This window comes from Macaca mulatta, chromosome 10 (genome assembly GCF_049350105.2).
Source record: "Macaca mulatta isolate MMU2019108-1 chromosome 10, T2T-MMU8v2.0, whole genome shotgun sequence".
NCBI classification, from domain to species: domain Eukaryota; kingdom Metazoa; phylum Chordata; class Mammalia; order Primates; family Cercopithecidae; genus Macaca; species Macaca mulatta.
In genome coordinates, this window is record NC_133415.1 from 1399413 (window position 1) to 1423002 (window position 23590).

The 23590-nt window shown below is 53.9% G+C and overlaps 1 protein-coding gene across 2 annotated transcripts in view; it reads left to right on the top strand.

The window, feature by feature from the left end:
- The window catches only part of TTLL8 (tubulin tyrosine ligase like 8), a 37309-nt gene that overhangs the window by 12106 nt on the left and 1613 nt on the right, over positions 1-23590 (top strand). Inside the window, exons 8-14 of one of the 2 annotated variants that reach the window (XM_077949223.1) lie at positions 201-387; positions 9487-9635; positions 10590-10833; positions 11908-12331; positions 13088-13590; positions 15246-15268; positions 16476-16496. In XM_077949223.1, the coding sequence (XP_077805349.1) occupies positions 201-387; positions 9487-9635; positions 10590-10833; positions 11908-12331; positions 13088-13590; positions 15246-15268; positions 16476-16496 (1551 nt within the window). Of the gene's footprint in view, positions 1-200; positions 388-9486; positions 9636-10589; positions 10834-11907; positions 12332-13087; positions 13591-15245; positions 15269-16475; positions 16497-21362; positions 21601-23590 lie in introns of those variants that run through there. The other variant, XM_077949224.1, reaches the window with a different exon arrangement.

Here is a 23590-nt window from a genome sequence, read left to right on the forward strand (position 1 = left end):
CGTGACATCCAGGGTGGCCGCCCAGACAAGCTTGGTTGGGTATTGGAGTGCCTGTCTGGGGGTCTGGGGTACTTGTTGGGTATTGGGGCACAGAGGGAGTGGAGCGAACTTTGTCCATGGCTTTAGGCCTCACCCCTCGAGGCGGGCAGGGCTGTCCCTGGGTGGGGTTCCCACTCCATGTGCCTGTGTCTGGGTTTCAGATGCCGAAAATGCTGAGGCAAAGCTCAGGGGTCTCCCGGGCCAGCTTGTGGACATCGCGTGCAAGGTGTGCCAGGCCTACCTGGGGCAGCTGGAGCACGAGGACATCGACATGTCGGCGGACGCCGCGGAGGACCTCACCGAGGCCGAGTGGGAGGACCTGACACAGCAGTACTACTCCCTCGTTCAGTAAGACTCGCGCAGGCCCCCAGCACGTGTCGGAGCCGTGAGTGCGGACTGCAGGAGCTTCCGGGGCAGTGCAGCCTCAGGGAATTGGGTCACCTGTCTGGGCATCAGGTTACCTGTGGAGTATTGAGTGTTGGGTTGCCTGTCCTGGCATTGGGACTCCTGTCTGAATGTCTGGGATACTTGCTGGGTACTGGGGTGTCTGTCTGGATCTTGGGGCTTCTGTCTGGGTGCTGAGATGCTTGCTGGGTATTGGGGCACCTGTCTGGATGTCTGGGATGCTTGTTTGGTATTGGGGTGTGTGCCTGGATGTTGGGGTGCCTTACGGGTGTCGGGGTGCCCAGGCCCTCTGTTGCCTGTCCCACCAGGCCCCTGATGACTGTTGAGAGGATGAACCCCCTCAGGGGGCCTTTAGGAAGTAGCATTGTCTTGTGTATCTTCAAAATCCAGAAAGGTATGGTGTCATTTGGGCCCCCCACAGCCCGAGACAGGCAGGTGGGGTTTGTCTGTTTCACAGCTGGGACACCTGCCTCACTCTTGTCATTGGTGAGTGACTGGCAGAGGGGTGCCTGGGCCCAGAGCTCCTGGCAGCTGGCGAGTGACTGGCAGAGGTATACCTGGGCCCAGAGCTCCTGGCAGCTGGCGAGTGACTGGCAGAGGTATACCTGGGCCCAGAGCTCCTGGCAGCTGGCGAGTGACTGGCAGAGGGGTGCCTGGGCCCAGAGCTCCTGGCAGCTGGCGAGTGACTGGCAGAGGGGTGCCTGGGCCCAGAGCTCTTGGCTCACTGACTCTCATCGTCACCATTCACCGCTCCAGGGGTCCACAGGCTGACCCTGGCCTTCCTGCCCCTGCGAGGGCCCAGTTCTTCCTGGGGCCAGGGGTTCAGCACTCCCTTGGCAGTGGCCACCAGAGAGAGGAGCTCGGCGGAGGGGGGCCTGGCCCCCCCGGAGCATGAGCAGCTGCCGGCCAATGGGAGAGTCAGGAAAGTGACTTGATTCAGAGGGTCTGCAGCAGCTTCATGCTTCATCCCACGGTGGTGTTGATTCTTTTGTTTCTTTCTTCGTCTTGTATTAATTAAGTATTTTTAATTAATCAAGTATTTTTCTTTTCCTTTTATTGAGAGATTACATAACTACAGTTAAGGGTACGCAGTGTATAATCCTATCTGTACATGTGGATGAAATTTTGCTCACGTGTCCACCTGCGTAGCCGTAGTCCACTTGAGACAGAAGACGTTTCCAGTCCCCGGTCAGCTCCTGTTAACCTTTCTCGGGAGAACCCCACAGGGGTCACACCTATTCTGGCTCCTGCAACCATGAACCAGTTTTGTTTTCAGATTTCACATTTGGGGAACAGTCTGTGCTCTCTCGTTTATGACTTCTTTTGCCCAACATGAAATCTGTGAGGTCCATCCACGCTGGCATACGTGAGATCCATGAGGTCCGTCCACGCTGGCATGTTGAGGTCCATGAGGTCCGTCCACACTGATACACGTGGGGTCTGTGAGGTCCGTCCACGCTGATACACGTGAGGTCTGTGAGGTCCGTCCACGCTGATACACGTGAGGTCTGTGAGGTCCGTCCACGCTGATACACGTGAGGTCTGTGAGGTCCATTCACACTGATAAACGTGAGGTCTGTGAGGTCCGTCCACACTGGCACACGTGAGGTCTGTGAGGTCCGTCGACACTGATACACGTGAGGTCTGTGAGGTCCGTTCACACTGATACACGTGGGGTCTGTGAGGTCCGTTCACACTGATACATGTGGGGGTCTGTGAGGTCCGTCCACACTGGCACACGTGAGGTCTGTGAGGTCCGTTCACACTGATACATGTGGGGGTCTGTGAGGTCCGTCCACACTGGCACACGTGGGGTCTGTGAGGTCCGTCCACGCTGATACACGTGAGGTCTGTGAGGTCCGTCCACGCTGATGCACGTGAGGTCTGTGAGGTCCGTCCACGCTGATGCACGTGAGGTCTGTGAGGTCCGTCCACGCTGATGCACGTGAGGTCTGTGAGGTCTGTCCACACTGATGCACGTGAGGTCTGTGAGGTCCGTCCACACTGATACATGGGGGTCTGTGAGGTCCGTCCACACTGGCACAAGTGAGGTCTGTGAGGTCCGTCCAGACTGATACATGTGGGGGTCTGTGAGGTCCATCCACACTGATACACATGGGGGTCTGTGAGGTCCGTCCACACTGATACATGGGGGTCTGTGAGGTCCGTCCACGCTGGCACACGTGAGGTCTGTGAGGTCCGTTCACACTGATACACGTGAGGTCTGTGAGGTCCGTTCACACTGATACATGGGGGTCTGTGAGGTCCGTTCACACTGATACATGGGGGTCTGTGAGGTCCGTCCACACTGGCACACGTGAGGTCTGTGAGGTCCGTCCACGCTGGCACACGTGAGGTCTGTGAGGTCCGTTCACACTGATACACGTGAGGTCTGTGAGGTCCGTTCACACTGATACATGGGGGTCTGTGAGGTCCGTCCACACTGGCACACGTGAGGTCTGTGAGGTCCGTCCAGACTGATACATATGGGGGTCTGTGAGGTCCGTCCACGCTGATACACGTGAGGTCTGTGAGGTCCGTTCACACTGATACATGTGGGGGTCTGTGAGGTCCGTCCACACTGATACACGTGAGGTCTGTGAGGTCCGTTCACACTGATACATGGGGGTCTGTGAGGTCCGTCCACACTGGCACACGTGAAGTCTGTGAGGTCCGTTCACACTGATACATGGGGGTCTGTGAGGTCCGTCCACACTGGCACACGTGAGGTCTGTGAGGTCCGTCCAGACTGATACATGTGGGGGTCTGTGAGGTCCGTCCACGCTGATACACGTGGGGTCTGTGAGGTCCGTTCACACTGATACATGTGGGGGTCTGTGAGGTCCGTCCACACTGATACACGTGAGGTCTGTGAGGTCCGTTCACACTGATACATGTGGGGGTCTGTGAGGTCCGTCCACGCTGATACACGTGAGGTCTGTGAGGTCCGTCCACGCTGATGCACGTGAGGTCTGTGAGGTCCGTCCATGCTGATACACGTGAGGTCTGTGAGGTCTGTCCACGCTGATACACGTGAGGTCTGTGAGGTCCGTCCACACTGATACATGGGGGTCTGTGAGGTCCGTCCACACTGGCACACTTGAGGTCTGTGAGGTCCGTTCACACTGATACACGTGAGGTCTGTGAGGTCCGTTCACACTGATACATGGGGGTCTGTGAGGTCCGTTCACACTGATACATGGGGGTCTGTGAGGTCCGTCCACACTGGCACACGTGAGGTCTGTGAGGTCCGTCCACGCTGATACACGTGAGGTCTGTGAGGTCCGTCCACGCTGATACACGTGAGGTCTGTGAGGTCCGTCCACACTGATACATGGGAGTCTGTGAGGTCCGTCCACTCTGGCACACGTGAGGTCTGTGAGGTCCGTTCACACTGATACACGTGAGGTCTGTGAGGTCCGTTCACACTGATACATGGGGGTCTGTGAGGTCTGTCCACACTGGCACACGTGGGGTCTGTGAGGTCCGTCCACGCTGATACACGCGGGGTCTGTGAGGTCCGTCCACGCTGGCACACGTGGGGGTCTTTGAGGTCCGTCCACGCTGATACACGTGGGGTCAGTGAAGTCCATCCACGCTGATACACGTGAGGTCTGTGAGGTCCGTCCACGCTGATACACGTGAGGTCTGTGAGGTCCGTCCAGACTGATACATGTGGGGGTCTGTGAGGTCCGTCCACGCTGATACACGTGAGGTCTGTGAGGTCCGTCCACGCTGATACACATGAGGTCTGTGAGGTCCATCCACGCTGATACACGTGGGGTCAGTGAAGTCCATCCACGCTGATACACGTGAGGTCTGTGAGGTCCGTCCACGCTGATACACGTGGGGTCAGTGAAGTCCATCCACGCTGGCACATCTATAGTTACGAGTTTTGTTCTTTTTGAAGGTTATGTCTTTTCCTCTTGATGCTTCAGGACATTCCGTCTTTGGTTTTCAGCAGTTTGATTATAACACTTCTACAAGTAGTTGCTTTGTATTTCTCCTGATTGAGGTTTGTGGGGCATTGTGATCTGTGGGTTGGAATTTTTCCTCAGATTTAGAATACTCTAGGCCATTATTTCTTGGCTGTTCCTTCTGCCCTATTCTCTCTCTCTTCTCTCCTTCTGGGGCTCCAGTTACATAAGTGTTAGTGCTGGGATTACAGGCATAAGCCACTGCACCCAGCCTAAATCTGTAATTTAAAAACTTTCTTACAAAGGAGGATCCAAGGCCATAATGGTTTCACTAGTTAATTAAATTTAATTAATTCATTAATTAAAATTGATTCCAATAACACACAAATGCTGTCAAGCAACAGAGAGGGAGAGAACATTTTCTAATCATTTTATGAGGCCAGAAAAGCCTGAGACCAAAACTTGAAAAAAGTAAAATAACAAAAAATTATAGGCCAGTATTTCTCATGATTACATATATACAAAACTTTAACCAAAATATTATTTAATGAAACCAGTGAAATGTGAATGAAATAATGCATCAGAACCAAATGGGCTTTATTCCAAGAATGCAAGGTTGGTTTAACATTAAAAAGTTAATCAGTTAATTTTATTACATTTTCAGAATGGAAAAGAAAAGCTGTAAGATTATCTCAATAGGCAAAAAAAAAAAATCACCTCAAGAGGCAAAAATTGATGAAACTTAATACCTGTCCTTGTAAATTTGTTTAGCCAACTTGGAAATGAAAAAAACTCTTCTTTTTTTTGAGATAGGGTCTCACTCTATCCACCTAGGCTGGAGTGCAGTGGCACAATCACAGCTCACTGCAACCTCAAACTCCTGGGCTCAAGCAATCTTTCCAACTCAGCTTCTCAAGTAGCTGGGACTCCACACACAGGCCACAATACTGGCTAATTTTTAAATTTTTTTATAGAGACAGGGTCTTGCTATATTGCCCAGGCTTGTCTTGAACTCCTGGCCTCAAGCAATCCTGCTTTGGCCTCCCAAAGTGCTAGGATTACAGGCGTGTCTGACTACACACAGCCAGATCTCTTCATTTGAAAGTTTAAGAATCCAACAGCTAATATATTTCTTAGTGGTTATATACTATTGAGAGTGTTCTCCTTGAAATCAGAATGAGACAAAGTTGCTCACCATCAGACTTCTGTTCAGCATAGACTGAATGGTCTGACTAGTTTAATAGTACAGGAAAAAAAAAAGTAAGGCATAAAGATCAGAAAGGAAGAAATAAAATTCTTATTTGTAGATGGTATGATTGCTCATATAGAAAATTTAATATTTAAATAATTTAAATAAATGGTAATGTGTTAAAATTAAGTGAAATCAGCAAGGCCACTGGGTACAAAGTTAATATACGAGACTCCATCATATTTCTATGTTCTAGCAACAAACTGTGAAATGAAATTCTAAAAACACAATACACTAACATCAAATAACAAACCTCTAGAAATAAATATAGCAAAATACATTCAAGACCCTAAATTGAAAGTTATGAAGTTAAAGTGACAGTAAATACCTAATAAACGTGTGTGTGTGTGTGTGTGTGTGTAACATGTTAATGACTTAGAAGACTTAATAGTGTAGACATGTTTGCTTTTCTCAGACTAATCAATAGAGTCAATGTAATCCCAGCCAGAATCCCGAGAGGTATTTCTTTTGCAGGGCGGGGAGGGGACAGGAGGAATTAATGAACTGATTTATATAGAAATATGAATGATTTAAGAAAAGCCAAAACAGACTTGATAAAGAAAACCAAAATCAGAGGACTTGTGCTCCAAATTTCAAGACTTACTCTAGATTTACAACAGCGAAGATGTGACATTGGGATAGGTTCAGTGTAACAGAATAGAGTCTAAAGATAGATCCTCCCATCTGTGATCGCTGCATTTGAGATCATTAGGGAAAGGTTGGTCTTTTCACTAAATGGTGCTCCAGCAATGGTCAGCCATATGAAAAAAATGTACCTTGAATTCTGCTTCACAAATACACAAAAATTAGTTTGATATATCATTTGATACGTGAAAGGCTTTTAAAAATGGGAACGCATTGGGCCAGGCGCTGTGGCTCACGCCTGTAATCCCAGCACTTTGGGAGGCAGAGGTGGGCAGATCACAAGGTCAGGAGTTCAAGACCAGCCTGGCCAATATGGTGAAAACGGTCTCTACTAAAAACACAAAAATTAGCTGGGTGTGGTGGCGGGTGCCTGTAGTCCCAGCTACTCAGGAGGCTGAGGCAGAAGAATCTCTTGAACCCGGGAGGCAGAGAGGTTGCAGTGAGCTGAGATGGTGTCACTGTACTCCAGCCTGGGGCAACAGAGTGAGACTCTGTCTCAAAAAAAAAAAAAAAAAAAGAGTAAAAACTGACATCACCAAGTGTTTGCCAATGTGTGGAGCAGCTGGAACTCTAGACATGGCTAGGGGAGTGTAAATTGGCACAACCCATTTAGAAAAGTCTTTGACAGTTTCTTATATGTTTAGGCATCTGCATATCCAATGACCGAGATAATCCATTCCGAGGTATTTATGCAGGAGAAATGGAAACGTGTCCTCAGAAGGACTTCATTCTTGATGGCCCAAATCTGGAAACTGCCAAACTGTGTTCAAGGAGGAGGGGCTGAGCCACGCTACAGCGTGGATGACTCTCACAGTCCTGTCGAAAGAAGCCAGACACAGGCAGGGCGCGGCAGCTCACGCCTGTAATCCCAGCACTCTAGGAGGCTGAGGCAGGGGGAATCACCCGAGGTCAGGAGTTCAAGACCAGACTGGCCAAAATGGTGATATCCGCCTCTACTAAAAATACAAAATTTAGCCGAGCATGGTGGCTCATGCCTGTAATCGCAGCTGCTTGGGAGGCTGAGGCAGGAGAATTGCTTTAATTGGGAGTTGGAGGTTGCAGTGAGCTGAGATCATGCCACTGCACTCAAGCCTGGGTGACAGAGCGAGACTCCGTCTAAAAAAAAAGAAAAGAAAAGAAAAGAAAGAGGCCAGACACAAAGGAGCACAAATTGTGTGGTTTCATTGACAGTTCAGGAGCAGGCCAGCCCCGTCTGCAGTGATAGCCTGGTAACTGGTCTCTTTGCCTGTTGAGGAGCCGAGGCGTTCGTGTCTCGATCCGGGTGGCGTGCACACGAGCGTACATGGACGTACACACTGTGCAACTTGACTTTTTCGAGTACGGGAGGGTGCACCCCACTGTGTTTTCTTAGACCTGAATTAAAAGGAAGACCCAGGGGTGACCACCAGGTGGCAGCATCGGACCCCCGCAAGTCCCTGTGGCTGACTCATCCCAAACCACGTCAGGTGCGTGCAGGGGAGCTTCCCAGCTGCTGCCGGAGGGGATCTCTCTGGGAGTCCCCGGTGCCTCCCCCCGTCAGTCTCACCTACTGGGCTCAGCTGGGATCCCTGGCAGGTGTGCCCTGGCGTCAGGACCCAGAGAGCCCTGGCTGTGGCCCCTGCTCGCCGTCAGCATCTGGAGGCCCGTGCTTGTTCTCTGACGAGTTTGGGGTGTGCATCTCATGGTTCCTGGACCTTGCCAGCTCCTGTGCGATGCTCCGCTGGGCTCCTGAGTGGCTCTGTCCCTCACTGCTCACAGCCTTCTCCCCACAAAGCAGGGGCAACACAGTGGTGCGTGCACTTGTGGGGAGGGTGGTCCTGCCCAGATACCACCTCCCAATGTGAGGGCAGGCTCGGGGCTGGGCTGTGCTGGGAGGCTGTGAGGGATTCCTTCCCACAGCTCATCCTCCTGAGTGAGTCGCTGTAGCCCCGTGTCACTGGGAGCTTGCTGGTATCCTGGGCGGCCTTGGCTGTGACCAGCATGGTGGATGTCATGGGTGACCCACCCTGTTTAGACCTCAATAGTTTGGGGCTGGCCTGTGCCGCACAGACAGGGATGTTTCAGGGGTGGGGGGAGCTGGCTGCATCCGGTTTACTCCAAGTCCTCATCACAGTCCTGTTGCCATCCTGGGGTCAGGAGTGTGCGGTGCTCACCACGGAGGAGACGTGGCAGTCAGTGAGAGCCGGGAGGTGCCCCTGCCTGAGATCACCTTCAGTCCTTCCCCGGGAGGGGCTTGTCACCACAGGGGCTCTCACCCAAGCCCCCCCCCCCCCGGCCACAGCTCCACAGTGGTGGGGCCCCTCGCCTGTTGTCAGGGACACCCCAGCCTTACTTCTCCCTTCAAGCTGCCCCCAGCAGGTGGGAATGGAACCCTGATGTCCTGTGTCCTCAGGGGCTTTGCCTCCCCACCCCAGCCCAGCCTGGCTGCGAGAGTCATGGCTGGTGTCCTCAGAGCTCCGCTGGTCCCCCCTCCTGCACCAAGGCCACCTTGTTAGGATGTCGTGGGGTCCACACTGGGTCTTCACAGCCCTGAGTTTGCCCATGCAGGATGGGTCCAACAGGCCCTGGGGCAGCTGCTGGTACTGGCATGGCTTCCCCCCCACCATCCGGGCAGCAGGAGTGCACCCCCGAGCTCTAAAAGCCACTCAAACAGCTCTAGTGCACCCCCGAGTTATAAAAGCCACTCAAACAGCTCTAGTGCACCCCTGAATTCTAAAAGCCACTCAAACAGCTCTAGTGCACCCCAAATTCTAAAAGCCACTCAAACAGCTCTAGTGCACCCCCGAGCTCTAAAAGTCACTCAAACAGCTCTAGTGCACCCCCGAGTTCTAAAAGCCACTCAAACAGCTCTAGTGCACCCTTGAGTTCTAAAAGCCACCTGGGAATGGCTGCATCCGCCCCCGGCCTGTGTCTCCCACGTTTCCACCATAGCTACGCCTCCCGCCCCGTGCCTCCCACCGTTTCCACCCAGGCAGGGTGCTGCTTGGGGCCTGTGGCTGGCTCCAACCCACACACTGGGGTCCCCAGTGTCTTAACACAGCCCTTGTCTGGAGCAGCCTCACAGGGCTGTGTTTTCAGGTGTCCATACTGTTGGCAGAACTTCCTGGGCCGACCTGCAGCCCTTTCCCGCCAGGTCAGCTACAGACCATCCTAGAGCAGAGTGCCTGCTTGGTGGGTGGGGCGGGACCCAGGCCTCCAAGTCTCACGCACTTTCTGGATCTTGCTTTGTAGTGGCGATGCTTTCATCTCCGATTCAAGAAATTACTTTCCTCAGTGCCAGGCTCTGCTGAATCAAATCACATCCGTGAACCCTCAGACGGACATCGACGGGTTCCGGAACATCTGGATTATAAAGCCTGCGGCCAAGTCTCGGGGCCGAGGTGAGTCCCCTGGTGTAGGCGCTCCCTGCACCTTGTTCATCACGTTCATCTGGGCGAGATAAGTCCCCTGGTGCGGGCGCTCCCTGCACCAAGTTCATAGCCACCAACGCCTGCACTTGATGCCAGGGGCCGTGAGTGAGAGGCAGGCTCAGGCCCACAGCGCCACAGGGAAGGAAGGGTGGGAGCAGAACGCAGAGGCAGGCGTGGGGGTCAGGACTCTGGCCCTGGGGCAGACCTGGAGGCGTCTTCACAGCATGTGTTCCAATCACAAGGCTGAATCTGGGTTGACGGGTTAATCAGGATTTCCTCCTCTGTATTCACAAACTGGTCTACGCTCTTCTTTTTATTATTTTTATTATTATTATTTTTTTGAAACTGAGTCTCGCTCTGTCGTCCAGGCTGGAGTGCAGTGGCATGATCTCGGCTCACTGCAGCCTCCACCTTCCAGGTTTAAGCGATTCTCCTGCCTCAGCCTCCCGAGTAGCTGGGACTACAGGTGCCCACCACACCCGGCTCAGTTTTTGTATTTTTAGTAGAGATAGAGTTTCACCATGTTGGCCAGGCTGGTCTTGAACTCCCGACCTCAAGTGATTCACCTGCCTCGGCTTCCCAAAGTGCTGGGATTACAGGCTTGAGCCACCGCGCCCATCCTGCTGGCTCCCTTTTAAAAGTATCTCTGTCCCTGCCCCTTCACTGATCTCTGTGTCCCCTCTGGAGTCCAGAGGCTGGTTCTGTTGGGGGAGAGCCTGGGGGAGACTGGCACTGGCTTCAGCCTCATCCATGAGCGCTAAGCCTTCCCTGTCCCCGGTCCCCCCACCAGCAATGCTGCCTGCTGGCCCTGGACAAAGCCAGTGCAGGTCTCAGGGCCAAGCTGCGACCCTGCCCCAGGGCTCAGGAGCTCGGTCCCGCTGCACAGGGGCTGGGCATGCTGGGTTGAGCGGTGGCCTCTTGCAGACATAGTGTGCATGGACCGTGTGGAAGAGATCCTGGAGCTGGCGGCTACAGACCACCCTCTTCCCAGGGACAACAAGTGGGTGGTCCAGAAGTACATCGAGACGCCACTGCTCATCTATGACACCAAGTTCGACATCAGACAGTGGTTCCTCGTCACGGACTGGAACCCCCTGACCATCTGGTTCTACAAGGAGAGTTACCTGCGGTTCTCAACACAGCGCTTCTCCCTGGACAAGCTGGACAGGTCAGTGCGGTGGGTGAGCTGGACGCCTCAGGCCAGGGAACGGGCTGCTGCCCACCTGCCTGGGGCAGCCGCAGTGAGAAGCATCACGGGCAGGACCCCCTCACTGCCACCTGCCACCACGAGAGGCACAGATGGGGGGAAACTGAGGCTTGGGAGGCTGATGACCTCCCCCAGGGACAGGCCCAGGCCCACTGACCTTCAAAGCCAGCACCCTACACCCCACACTCTGTATCATTTCTGGAAAATCTTAAGAGGCACCATTTTGCCTGTGCCCGGGGGATCGGAATGGAGTGGGCAGCACCTGGGCCCCGGTTCAGGGGCGGTGGCGTGTGGGGCGCCTGGTGGAGGCGAGTGTGCTGCCCGGGGTGGATGGACCCGCGCCTCACCCGGGACCCCTCGTGGGCAGGATGGCGAGAGCCTGTGGGGTCCTCAGAAATGTGCTGCCCGCACGGTGAGGCCTGCCAGCCTCTGTCTGTGCCAAGCCTTCCTCTGACCATTCTGCGGTTCTCACTTGGTGTGAGGTGCTGGGGGCCTGATGGCTGGGCAGGCAGGGGGTCTGCTTTTCAAGAGAGTGAGGATCCAGGGAGGCCCGAGAGTCACGTAACGGAGACCTTGCAGGGGAGTTAGCTCCGGCCCAGGCGAGGGGCTGCGGTCATGCCTGGTGGGTCCTGCTCGAAGTCACACCCAGAGGAGGCCTGGGAGGAGCCGGCTAGGTGCTTGGAACCTCACCTGCTCGCTGCCTCTGGTCAAGTGGGCCTGGAGGGGGTCCAGGAACTCACTGTGCAAAAGCAGCTCCCAGGCAGTGAGAAGCCAGGGCCCCCTTCCAGCACCCGTTTCTGGGCCTCCAGCCATGAGCTGTGCGCCTGGCCAATCCCATGACCAATCTGAGCCCTGTTTCTCCATCTGGGACAGTAACACTCATCCCAACTAGGCCCCTCCAGCAAAGGGTGGGAGTCCTCGGGGGCAGGGTTCTCTAGAGCCAGCTAGGTGGACGCAGCGTGGCTGGGAGGACCGGCCTTGGGTGCCCTCCTGGGCCGGCGGAGGCTGAGCACCTGCCCCTTGTCCCCCCCACAGTGCCATCCACCTGTGCAACAACGCCGTCCAGAAGCACCTGAAGAATGACGTGGGCCGCAGCCCCCTGCTGCCCGCACACAACATGTGGACCAGCGCCAAGTTCCAGGAGTACCTGCAGCGCCAGGGCCGTGGTGCCGTGTGGGGCAGTGTCATCTACCCGTCCATGAAGAAGGCCATCATCCACGCCATGAAGGTGGCCCAGGACCACGTGGAGCCTCGCAAGAACAGCTTTGAGCTCTACGGGGCCGACTTCGTCCTTGGAAGGGACTTCAGGCCCTGGCTGATCGAGATCAACTCCAGCCCCACCATGCACCCGTCCACACCGGTCACGGCCCAGCTGTGTGCACAGGTGCAGGAGGACACCATCAAGGTGGCCGTGGACCGCAGCTGTGACGTCGGCAACTTTGAGCTCCTGTGGAGGCAGGTGAGCCACGTCCGCCCCTGCCCGGGCGGTGGGCGCCATCCCCTGGGGGTTTGGTGGCTGCCCGCCATGCGGATGCTTTGCCACCTGGTCGCTGGGCGAGGGTGGAGCTGCAGGCCGCCAGCGCCGCGGGGTCCATGGAGGACGCCAATCCTGCTCTGTGACCACGCTCGGTCCCGCCAAGGGTCCAGGCCTGTCCTGCTCTCCCATGGGGCTCAGTGCCGCGTCGGCACCGGGGAAGGGGCTACTCCAGGTGTCCAGGCGAGCGGGGTGGCTCAGGCTCAGTGCCTCCGTCCTGTTCCCCGTCTCACCCAGCCCTGACTGGTTAGAGGTGGGGGGCTCCATGCCTGCAGCCTTCAGGCCCCCTGTGCTGCTCCTTTGCTTTGGCCTGCAGTGCCTCCTCTACTCCGAGGATCTTCCGGGGGCCTCCCTGTGCCTGCAGATGTGCTGGAGCCATTGGGAAGCATGGCCAGTGCCTCTCTCTTGAGGCCTCTTTGTGGCTAAACTCAGGAAAAGAGCAGCCCAGTTCCTGGGTGTGGGGCCCCCCAGGCTGACCCCCAAGCCTCAGGAAGCCTTGGCTCCCCGCGGGTTCTCCAGAGCCTGGGAGCCTCCTGGTGGTCTGCATGGGACCCCAGGTGTTCACTCCTGAGTCAGGTGGGGGTCTGTGCCCCAACCAGCCCCTCCTGTGCAGACCCCTCCTGCGTGGACCCCACCATCCCAGCCACAGCCCAGCACCCACCACCTGTTCCTTCCCCACAGCCTATGGTCGAGCTGCCCCCATTCAGCGGGTCCGACCTCTGCGTGGCAGGCGTCAGTGTGAGGAGAGCCAGGAGGCAAGTGCTGCCTGCCTGCAACCTCAAGGCTTCGGCCTTGCTGTTGGACACGCAGCCACTGGAGGCACAGGGCCCCTCGGCCATGTCCGACCCTGCCCAGGGATCCCCACGACCAGCTCTCCAGCGAGACTTGGGACTGAAGGAAGAGAAGGGGCACCCCCTGGCCTTGCTGGCACCCTTAAGGGGGCTGCCCGAGAGCAGTGGCGCCCCGCAGCCTATCCGCACCAAGGCTGCTGGGAAGGTGGAGCTCCCGGCCTGCCCCTGTCGCCATGTGGACAGTCAGGCCCCAAACACCGATGTCCCCGAAGCCCAGCCCACCAAACACTGGGATCCAAACCAGCTAAATGCACACCCCCCGGCACCTGTGCCGCAGAACCTGAAGACAGTGGAGGGTGCCCTGCGTCCGCCGCCCGGAGGCAAAGGTAACCTGCGCCGCTCGCGGTGCGCTGTGGGGTTGGGGGCCGTCTACTCCATCCCCAGCCCTCGCCAGCAGCTGCTGCATCCTCCAGAGCAGGGCACAGGGCAGGCTTCGGTGCGGGGTCCCGGGGTGTCCCCGACAGAGGTGCCGGCGGGAACCGGGGAGCGGGGTTGGGGCACCTGTCCCAGCCTGGCACGGGGGTCTCGGCGTGGGGGGAGTGGGAGTGCCGGCCAGGTGGATAGTGGGGTCCCCTCTGTAGAACCTAGCGGGTGATGCCGTTGTCTCCACACCTCTGGGGTGTGGTGCGGGTCAGGAGGATTTGAGTTAGGACCTTGAACAGCTCCATGAACAGCACCAAACTCCCCGGCTGAGTGAGGCGGCAAAAGTGACTGCCGGGCTCTTGTGTGTGGTTTTCTGAAGGCTCTGAGGGGCTGAGATGACAGGTCTGAGCCACCACGCCTGGTCCCCATCGGGCTTTTCTGAGCCTCGGCTAACATTCAGACTTCAAGGGCTGCCACAGGCTGCTCCTGGCCTCAGAGTCGCTGAGAAGGACGTGGGGCAGGGACACGGCGGCCAGCAGAGCAGCATTGCCCGCTCCTCCCACACGGGGGTCTTTATGACGGCGTGATGGGGGTCTTTAGGTGGTGTGATGGGGTGGTCTTTTTTTTTTTTGAGACGGAGTCTCGCTCTGTCGCCCAGGCTGGAGTGCCGTGGCGCGATCTCGGCTCACTGAAAGCTCCGCCTCCCAGGTTCACGCCATTCTCCTGCCTCAGCCTCCCGAGTAGCTGAGACTACAGGCACCTGCCACCTCACCCGGCTAGTTTTTTGTGTTTTTAGTAGAGACAGGGTTTCACCGTGTTAGCCAGGATGGCCTCGATCTCCTGACCTCATGATCCGCCCGCCTCGGCCTCCCAAAGTGTTGGGATTACAGGCTTGAGCCACCGCGCCTGGCAATGGGGGGGTCTTTAGGTGGCGTGATGGGGGTCTTTACAAGGGTGTGATGTGGGTCTTCAGGACGGCATGATGGGGGTCTTTAGGAGGGTGTGGTGGGGGTCTTTAGGCAGCGTGATGGGGGTCTTCAGGACGGTGTGATGAGGGTCTTTACGAGGGTGTGATGAGGATCTTTATGAGGGCGTGGTGGGGATCTTCAGGACTGTGTGGTGGTGGTCTTTAGGCGGCGCGATGGGGGTCTTTACAAAGGCGTGATGGGGGTCTTTAGGACTGTGTGATGAAGATCTTTACAAGGGCATGATGGGGGTCTTCAGGGCGGTGTGATGAGGGCCTTTACGATGGCGTGGGGGGGTCTTTAGGACGGCATGATGGGGGTCTTTACAAGGGCATGATGGGGGTCTTTACAAGGGCATGATGGGAGTCTTTACAAGGGCATGATGGGAGTCTTTACCATGGCGTGCAGGTGTTGCCGCCTCCCTGATTCCCACTGAGATTCATGGGCTGGGACCACTCACGGAGATGCCTCTTGCCCCAGAGGAGGTGAAGTTCCTCCTGCAGCAGCCCCATGGCTACGGCCCGCAGGGCACACGCCCAGGTGTGGGGATTACTCAGGAAGGCCCGTGACGTGGCCCCCAGACACCAGTGACCTCCCCAGTCCCCACGTGGTCTGCCCGCCACAGGGCAGTTTTGCCGTAAGCAATGTCGCCGACCAAAGGAGTTTATGTTCCCCTTTACCAGGTCACCAGCGGGAGGCAGCTGGAGGCTTAGCCCAGTGCCGGATTCTCATGCTGAAGAGGAAAGATCTCCTCTGCCTTTGATCCTCACATACCAGCCGTGCCACCAGGGTTCTCCCTCCAGACCCTTCTGCCCGGTGCTGCGAGTTCACTGGGCAGATTGCCTGCCTTCGGAGTCCCCACAGATGACTGTTGATTCAACCTGGCGTTTTGACACCACCTTACAGAGGCCTCTCTCTTTCCAGATCTGTGACATTTCCTCACCACCCACCAGCTGCTTCCAAAGCCGACACCACGTGTCGGAGGCGCCTCTCACTCGCGGGTGCTGGCGTCCGTGCGTGAGTCGGGTTCCTGCTGTGGTTGCCATGCATGGCAAGCAACTCCAACCCGTGCGTACGAGCGTTTCCCGGTCAGGCGAGGGCACGGCTGGGAGTAGCTGGGCTTGCTTCCAGACTCCTGGCTGGGCTCAGGCCGGCTCCACGTGCCCCTCGGCCTTACGCTAGTGGCTACCTGGGGTGTGTTTGTTCCGTGACAGTCAGGCAACCGCACCGGTGCACTCAGAGCTTGTGCTGCAAAATGCCTGTGGCGACAGGGTCACCTGGCCTCGTCCGGCCAGCAGGACAGGAAGTGCACGCTGCCCTTGGAGCTTGTCGGCTTAAGAACAGCAAACTGCTGGGATCACCTTGAATCTGCAGATCTTGGGAAGAACAGACATCTTTTTTTTTTTTTTTAGACAGAGTCTCACTCTGTTGCCCAGGCTGGAGTGCAATGGCATGATCTTGGCTGACTGCAACCTCCACATCCCATATTCAAGCGATTCCCCTGCCTCAGCCTCCTGAGTAGCTGGGACCACAGGCGCCTGCCACCATGCCCAGTTAAAATTTTGTATTTTTAGTAGAGACAGGGTTTCACCATGTTGGCCAGGGTGGTCACAAACTCCTGAGCTCAGGTGATCCACCTGCCTTGGCCTCCCAAAGTGCTGGGATTAAAGGCATGAGCCACTGCGCCCGGCAGATCTGGTTTTTTTTTTTTTTTTTTTTTGAGATGGAGTCCCGCTCTATTGCCCAGGCTGGAGTGCAGTGGCACAATCTCAGCTCACTGCAACCTCCGCCTCCTGGGTTCAAGTGATTCTCCTGCCTCAGCCTCCTGAGTAGCTGGGATTACAGGCCTGTGCCACCACACCCAGTTAATTTTTTTTGTATTTTTAGTAGAGATGGGGTTTCACCATATTGGTCAGGTTAATCTCGAACTCAGACCCTCTGCTCTGAGATGCAGCGGCTGTGCAGAGTGGCCGGTGTACTTCCGTGTCTGACCCTCCGCTCTGAGGTGCAGTGGCTGTATAGTGTGACAGGTGTGCACCCTTTGTTGGTGAAGAGCAGTACTGCATTGCACACATGTGCCAGAGCCTGCCTGGTCCTCTGCTGACAGACAGCTGCCTTGCTTCCAGTGTAGGACTGTGATAAATGAAGTTGCTCTGATCATCCCGTGCCGGCCATTACGGGGACGTGTGCCTTTGTCTGTCTCGGCCATGTGTCCAAGAGTTTCACCACTAGGTCATGAAGGATGCTTGGGTTTTGCTTTAGAAGAAACTTCCAGTTTCCAATGTGGTTGTGGTGTTTTGCACTCCCACCCACCACATGAGAGTCCTGGTTGCCCCACATCCTTGCCAACACTGGGTATTGTCAGGCTCTGTTTTTAGCCAGTCTGGTAGGTGTACAGGTATCTCATCGTGGTTTTAACTCTTGTTTTTCAGGTGACCAGCCATGCTAAGCACTTTGTTCATTAGCCATGCAGATATTTTGCTTTGCAAAATGTCTTACTAAGTCTTTTTACTGTTGTAAAATTAGGTTGCTCGTCTTTGGTTGGTTACTAACAGTGGCTTTTATATATTCTTTATATTTATTTATTTATTTATTTATTTTTGAGACAGAGTCTGACTCTGTTGCCCAGGCTGGAGTGCAATGGCGCGATCTCGGCTCACTGCACCCTCTGCCTCCGGGATTCTAAGTGATTCTCCTGCCTCAGCCTCCTGAGCAGCTGGAATTACAGGCATGCACCACCATGCCCAGCTAATTTTGCATTTTTAGTAGAGACGGGATTTCACCATGTTGGGCAGGCTGGTCTTGAACTCCCGACCTCAGGTGCTGGGATTATAGCCCTGAGCCCCTGCACCAGGCCTCTTCTGTGTATTTATTTGTCAGATATGCACAATGGAACTGTTTCCTCCCAGGTTGTGGTTTGCCTTTTTGCTTTCTTAGTGATTCTTTTATTTTTGGAGTTTTTGCTAATTTTTTTTTCCTGTGGGTGCCCTGTAGGTGTATTTATTTGTGGATTACATGAGATAGGATGATGCAGACATGCAGTGTGTAATAATCGCTCAGGGTAAACAGGGTGTCCAGCCCCTCAGGCGTTTAGATGCTCTTATGTGATTCCTTCTACAAGCTTTGTGGTTTTGACTTTCACATTTTGGTCAATGATGCATCTTGAGTGAATTTTTGTGTATGGTGTTGTAAAAGCCAGTGATACAAATGGGCTCATTCTTGTCCTACACAACTAATTCAGAATCAAGGGGCAAGGAAAAAAAATACTCAGAACATAACCTGGCACCTGCTCCAAAAATTAAACTTTTCATGAGCCCAGCACCTAAAACAGCCCATGTAATCCAAAGACAGTTTTATCTGTGAGCTGCTGAAACAACCTGCTGGGACTCTGAAAGTACTTTCACCCACGCCATCGTTCACCGGTCAGAGCCCCACAAGTCTCCTGGTGCTTACTGGTCTTTCTAGTGAGCTTGCTTGTGAAACATCACAGAGCATTTCTCTAAGAAAACTCCCAACCTTCTCTTGGTTCTTCAGACATAGTGAGATCACCCCGTCTGTGTGTATGCCCTGAATTGCATTCTTGCTTCCTAAATAAAATGTTAAATTTAGATTTTCTTGTGGCGGTCCAGTTGTTCCAGCGCCATCATCAAAAAGACCATCCTTCCTCCCACTGAATTACTTTGGCATCTTCGTCAAAAACAGACTGTCTTGAAGGAATTCTGGATTATTTATGCTGTTTCAACAATCTATTTACCTATCCTTATATCAATACCACACTGTCTTTGAAGTTTTCAAATATGACAGTGGGCCGGGTGTGGTGGCTCACACCTGCAACCCCAGCACTTTGGGAGGCCGAGTGGCAGGCACCTGTAATCCCAGCTACTGAGGAGGCTGAGGCAGGAGAGTTGCTTGAACCCAGGAAGCAGAGGTTGCAGTGAGCTGAGATCGCGCCATTGCACTCCAGCCTGAGTGACAGAGACTCCACCTCAAAAACAAAACACAAAACAAAACCAAACATGAGAGTGTACATTTTCCAACTTTGTTTCTTCTTCAAAGTTGTGTTGGCTACTCTATGTCATTTGAATGGTTTTGTTGTTGCTGTTGTTGTTGTCTGTCTGTTTGTTTTGAGACAGAATCTCACATAGTCGCTGGGGCTGGAGTGCAGTGATGTGATCTCAGCTCACTGCAACCTCCGCCTCCTGAGTTCAAGTGATTCTCCTGCCCCAGCCTCCCAAGTGGCTGGGATTACAGGCGCCCACCACCACACCCGGCTAAATTTTTGCATTTTTAGTAGAGATGGGGTTTCACTATGTTGGCCAGGCTGGTCTCGAACTCCTGACCTTGTGATCTGCCTGCCTCGGCCTCCAAAAGTGCTGGGATTACAGGCGTGAGCCACCGCACCTGGCCTGAATTTTCATGTTAAGTATTTATTTATTTATTTTGAGACAGAGTCTCTCTTTGTTGCCAGACTGGAGTGCAGTGGTGCGATCTTGGCTCACTGCAAGCTCCGCCTCCCAGGTTCAAGCGATTCTCCTGCCTCAGCCTCCTGAGTAGCTGGGATGACAGGCACGCGCCACCACGCCCAGCTAATTTTTCTGTATTTTTAGTAGAGACAGTGTTTCACCATGTTGGCCTGGCTCGATCTCCTGACCTTGTGATCCACCCGCCTCGGCCTCCCAAAGTGTTGGGATTATAGGCATGAGCCACTGCGTCCAGTCTCGTGTTAAGTTTTAAAAAGACCTGCTGGGATGTTTATTGAGATTGCATTAGATCTATAGATCGTTTTGGGGAGAATTGATATCCTACAATATTGAGGTTTCTGATCCCTGCACGTGATGTATCTCAACATTTATTTAGGTATTTTTCAGTTTCTCCAAGCAATATTATTGCATAGTTTTCATTATATTTATTCCTAGGTATTTGATGGATTTTTGATACTTTTGTAAGTATATTTTACAAATACATTTTGATGCTTTTATTAATAGTATTTGAAATTTTATTTTTCCACTTGTTTGTTGCTAAAATGTGGGAAATGCAATGGCTTTTGTACATGGACACTGTGTCCCAGTGTGTTGGTAAATTCACCTCTTGGTTCTGGCAATTTGTAGATGCCTCTGGGTTTTCTACAAAGTCACATCACCTGCAAACAAATTCCATTTCACTTCTTCCCTTATGATCTTTATGCCTTTTGTGTCTTATACTTGCTGCTCCACACCTGCATGGACCTGCAGTGCTAAGAGGGGGCAGGAGTCTATTAACTGCGACAGGGGATGCCAGGCCTTCATCAGTGCATGTCGTCAGGTGCAGGAGTGCACGTCAGATGGAGGACTGCGCGTCGTTAGATGGTTGTCAGTTGCTTTAGGAGGTTAATTTTTGTAAATGTTTCTTGGTGCAAATAATGTGCGGTTCTGAGACTGTTCAGCATCACGAGTTGGACCAGATTTGTTTATTGTGTTGTTGACATATTTCATTTTCTTCGTCTGCTTATCAGTTACTAAGCAAAGTATGATAAGAATCTTGGAGATGCATATAATTCTGTCAGTCCTTGCTTTAGAGTTTTCAGATTGTTACTCATTTTATTTTGATGAGGATTTGCCTGGTATGTTTTTTCTTTCATCATTATATAAGCTTATGTTTTACATATTCCTCTGCATAAAATTCCAGACTGCCAATGTTTAATCTTTTAACCAGTGCACGTAACATTTACGTTTAAGGTAACTGTGTACATGGATTCTGTGGTGACTGATTCTGCTTAAGAAATCACTGCAAAGCAGAGCTGCTGACAAAGCAAACACTTACCCTCCACGTTTTCTGTGGCTCAGGAATCCGAGAAGGGCTCATTGGCATGGTGCTGCTTCAGGGATGCTCCTGAGGCTCAGTTCCAGTGTCAACTGAGGCAGCCTCATCTGAAGGTTTGCCTCGGGCTGGGGACCCACCTCCCTGATGGTGCACCCCCCATCAGTCCCTCCCACGTGCACCTTCCACAGGGCTGCTTGAGTGTCCTCACAACATGGCAGCTGGCTTCCTCCAGTGAGTGATTCAAGAGAGACCACTAGAGTCATGAGGTCTTTATGACCTCACCCGAGACATCACGTACCCCTGCTGCTCCTATGTTCTACTGGCCACGTGCTCCAAGCCTGATCCAGACAGGAGGGGAGCACACATGCATGAGTGCCTGGGGATGAGGATCACTGTGGGCTGCCTTGGAGCCTGATGACCACAGTATCTAGCATCTGATTTCATTTAACTTTTGTTGATCTCATCTATTCTATGTTCCTTTTTCTCTCTGTTCTTGCCTTAGTTTTCAATGATGCTTCTTCTCTCATTTTGGTTTTTCCTTCTTCTGGTTTGGAGGTTACAGACTCTGTTTCTAGTGTTTTACTAACTGCCTACAAATGACTCATTGCACGCTTAACTTACCAAAATCTAAAGTGAAGGAAGTGACACTTATACCCACCTGACAATACATCGACTTTGAAGCCTGGAAAATGTGAAGTCCCTGCTCCCTTCTGACTTACTGCTATTGCTGTCAGGCTGTTTAATAATGTTTTTAACAGTCTACTGGGCGTCATTATCATCATCGCTTGCACAGCCACTGGTTTTTAGATTTACTACATATATTCCTCTTTGCCCTTCACTCTTCCTGAGTCTCAGACTTCCAGCCATGTTCATTCTGAACCACTTTCATTCTGCTCAAGACAGTGTCCCTTAGGGAGGCACCAGTGGTGGGACGCTCGGATGAGTTTTTGGTCTGTCAATATCTTTTGGTCCACACAGGTTCATGACAGAGTCAGATTCTCCGTGGCAGGAGTCCAGGTTGCAGCCACTCTCCCACCAAACACTGAATATGTCTTTCCACTGTCTTGTTTTTGCTGTGGCTCTCGGAAAATCGGCAGTCAGCCATTACTCTCCAAGGGGAGCTGTCGGTTCTACCTACCAGCTTTTAAGGCTGTTTTAATACGATATCTGAGTATTCAATTTGATTTTTACTTATTCGATCTGGAATTTGAATGTCTTTGATGTGTGCGCTGGTGTCATTATTCAATTATGGACTCTCTCAGCCATTATGTCTTTAAATATTGCCTCCACCCCGTTCTGTCTCCTTCCCTTTGGAACACAAACTAAATGTTTGCTAAGCCTTCTCTCTCTCTCCCGGTATCTTTTAATCTCCCACTTCTTTGATTTATTTAGCTGCCTGTGCTGCATTCTAAAAATGTCTCCTCACCTGTCTTCCAGCTCATTTAAGGATGCTATCAACCCATTCAAGTTTTAATTTCTTAAAGTTTTCATTTTTAGAAGTTCTACTTTTTAATAAAATTATTTGACCTTTTTACTTTTTCTTTCTCTTTTTTTTTTTTTTTTTTTTTGAGACAGGATCTCACTCTGTCACCCAGGCTGAAGTGCAGTGGTGCAGTCACAGCCTCCAACTGTCACCCAGGCTGGAGTGCAGTGGTGCAGTCACAGCCTCCAACTGCAGCCTCCAACTCTTGGGCTCACTCGATCCTCCCACTTCAGCCTCCTGAGGAGCTGGGACCACAGGTGTGCACCACGCCCAGCTGTTTTTGATTCATCCTGGCACCCAAATGTTGGGGCTGCCACATTGTTGGGGGCATGGGGTGTCTTCTGTCGCCACACTCCAGGACCCAGAGCTCCAGGTGGCCCTGGTGGTGAAGCCTCCGAGTGAGGAGCTTCGGGGCCGCGTACCTTTCAGAGCGCCCTCTCCTTGGCTCACTCACCTTCCCTGGCCTGGACCTGGTCCACCCTTACCTGGTTGCCTGCTGCTTTTGCTTGCTTTTGTGACGCTTTTCCAATCTTATGCCCCTATTTGGTGGTTTTCCCTGGAAGGGCTGGTCTGGGTCCCAGACTGACTCCCTGGTACTGAGTGTACCCCATGAGCTTTAGTGGCTCCCCAGAGCCTGCTGACGCCCCGCAGTGAGTCTCACCCCAGCCCCGGCCTCCATACAGGGTTGGGGCCCAGGCCTTGGGCCTCCCCTCCCCCAGCAGGGTCCAGGCCCCACACCAGCTCTTGGCTAGCTCATGCACGCTCCCTTAATCACGCACAGACACACGGAGAGCTGCAGACACCATGTCCCCTCTTCCTTGGCTTAGGGCAGGCCCAGCCTCTTCCCGGACTCACTGGACACACACTTTCTGGGCACCCCGGTGGCTCCTATAAGGCCCTGGGTGCCTGGGGGACAAGGCCCTGCCCCACAGTGCTGACTGGCCTGCTGGGCCACCCTTGCAGACTTGACCTCCCAGTCCTGTGCCTGGCCTCTCTGCGTCTCTCCGCTGGGATGAGAGCCCCGGGGAGTGGGAGCTGCTCCCACCTCGTTCTTCCTGCGACTCATGCCCTGCTTGTGCCATGCGGGTCCTGGCCTGTCCCGTGGGCCAGGCTGGCCCAGCCCTTCCGAGGTTCCTGGAAACCAAGGACTGCTTTGCACAGGCACTGGGGGCTCCCCCCACCCAGACCCCCGGGAAGAGTGACTCAGCCTGGGGCCCGGAGTTTGCTGTTGGTGGTGGGCGCCCCAGCAGGGTGGTGCCTGCACTTCTGGGCTGGGCTGTGGCTGCTTGGGAACCTTTAGCCCCGGAGGCTGGGAAAATCGGGGAGTCCCCCCTTCACCCCACATCCCTACTCCATCCTGAGACTCCTTCTCTCCCTCCCCCACCAGCTATAGCTGCAGCAAACATGCAGGCTGGCCTTACCCTAGCCCTTCCTGGCCTGGGAAACCTGAAGTTTGACTCACCGGCCCCAGTACATGGGGGACGGGGCTTGGCACCGGCTCACCCCACTAAGAAGGGCTGGCCAGAGCCATGGGACAGCCCCAGGGCAAGGGCAGCGGCTGGAGGCGAGTGAGAGCCAGGCCAAGGCCCCAGCCTCTCGGGTGAAAGGGACGCATGGTGGTCACACCTGCCAGCCTTGCCTGTCCTGTGACGCTCCAAGGAACTGTGTGAAAGTCCTTGAAAAGCAGCAGCTCCCATGCAGGGGGTGGCCTCGCTGAGTGGCC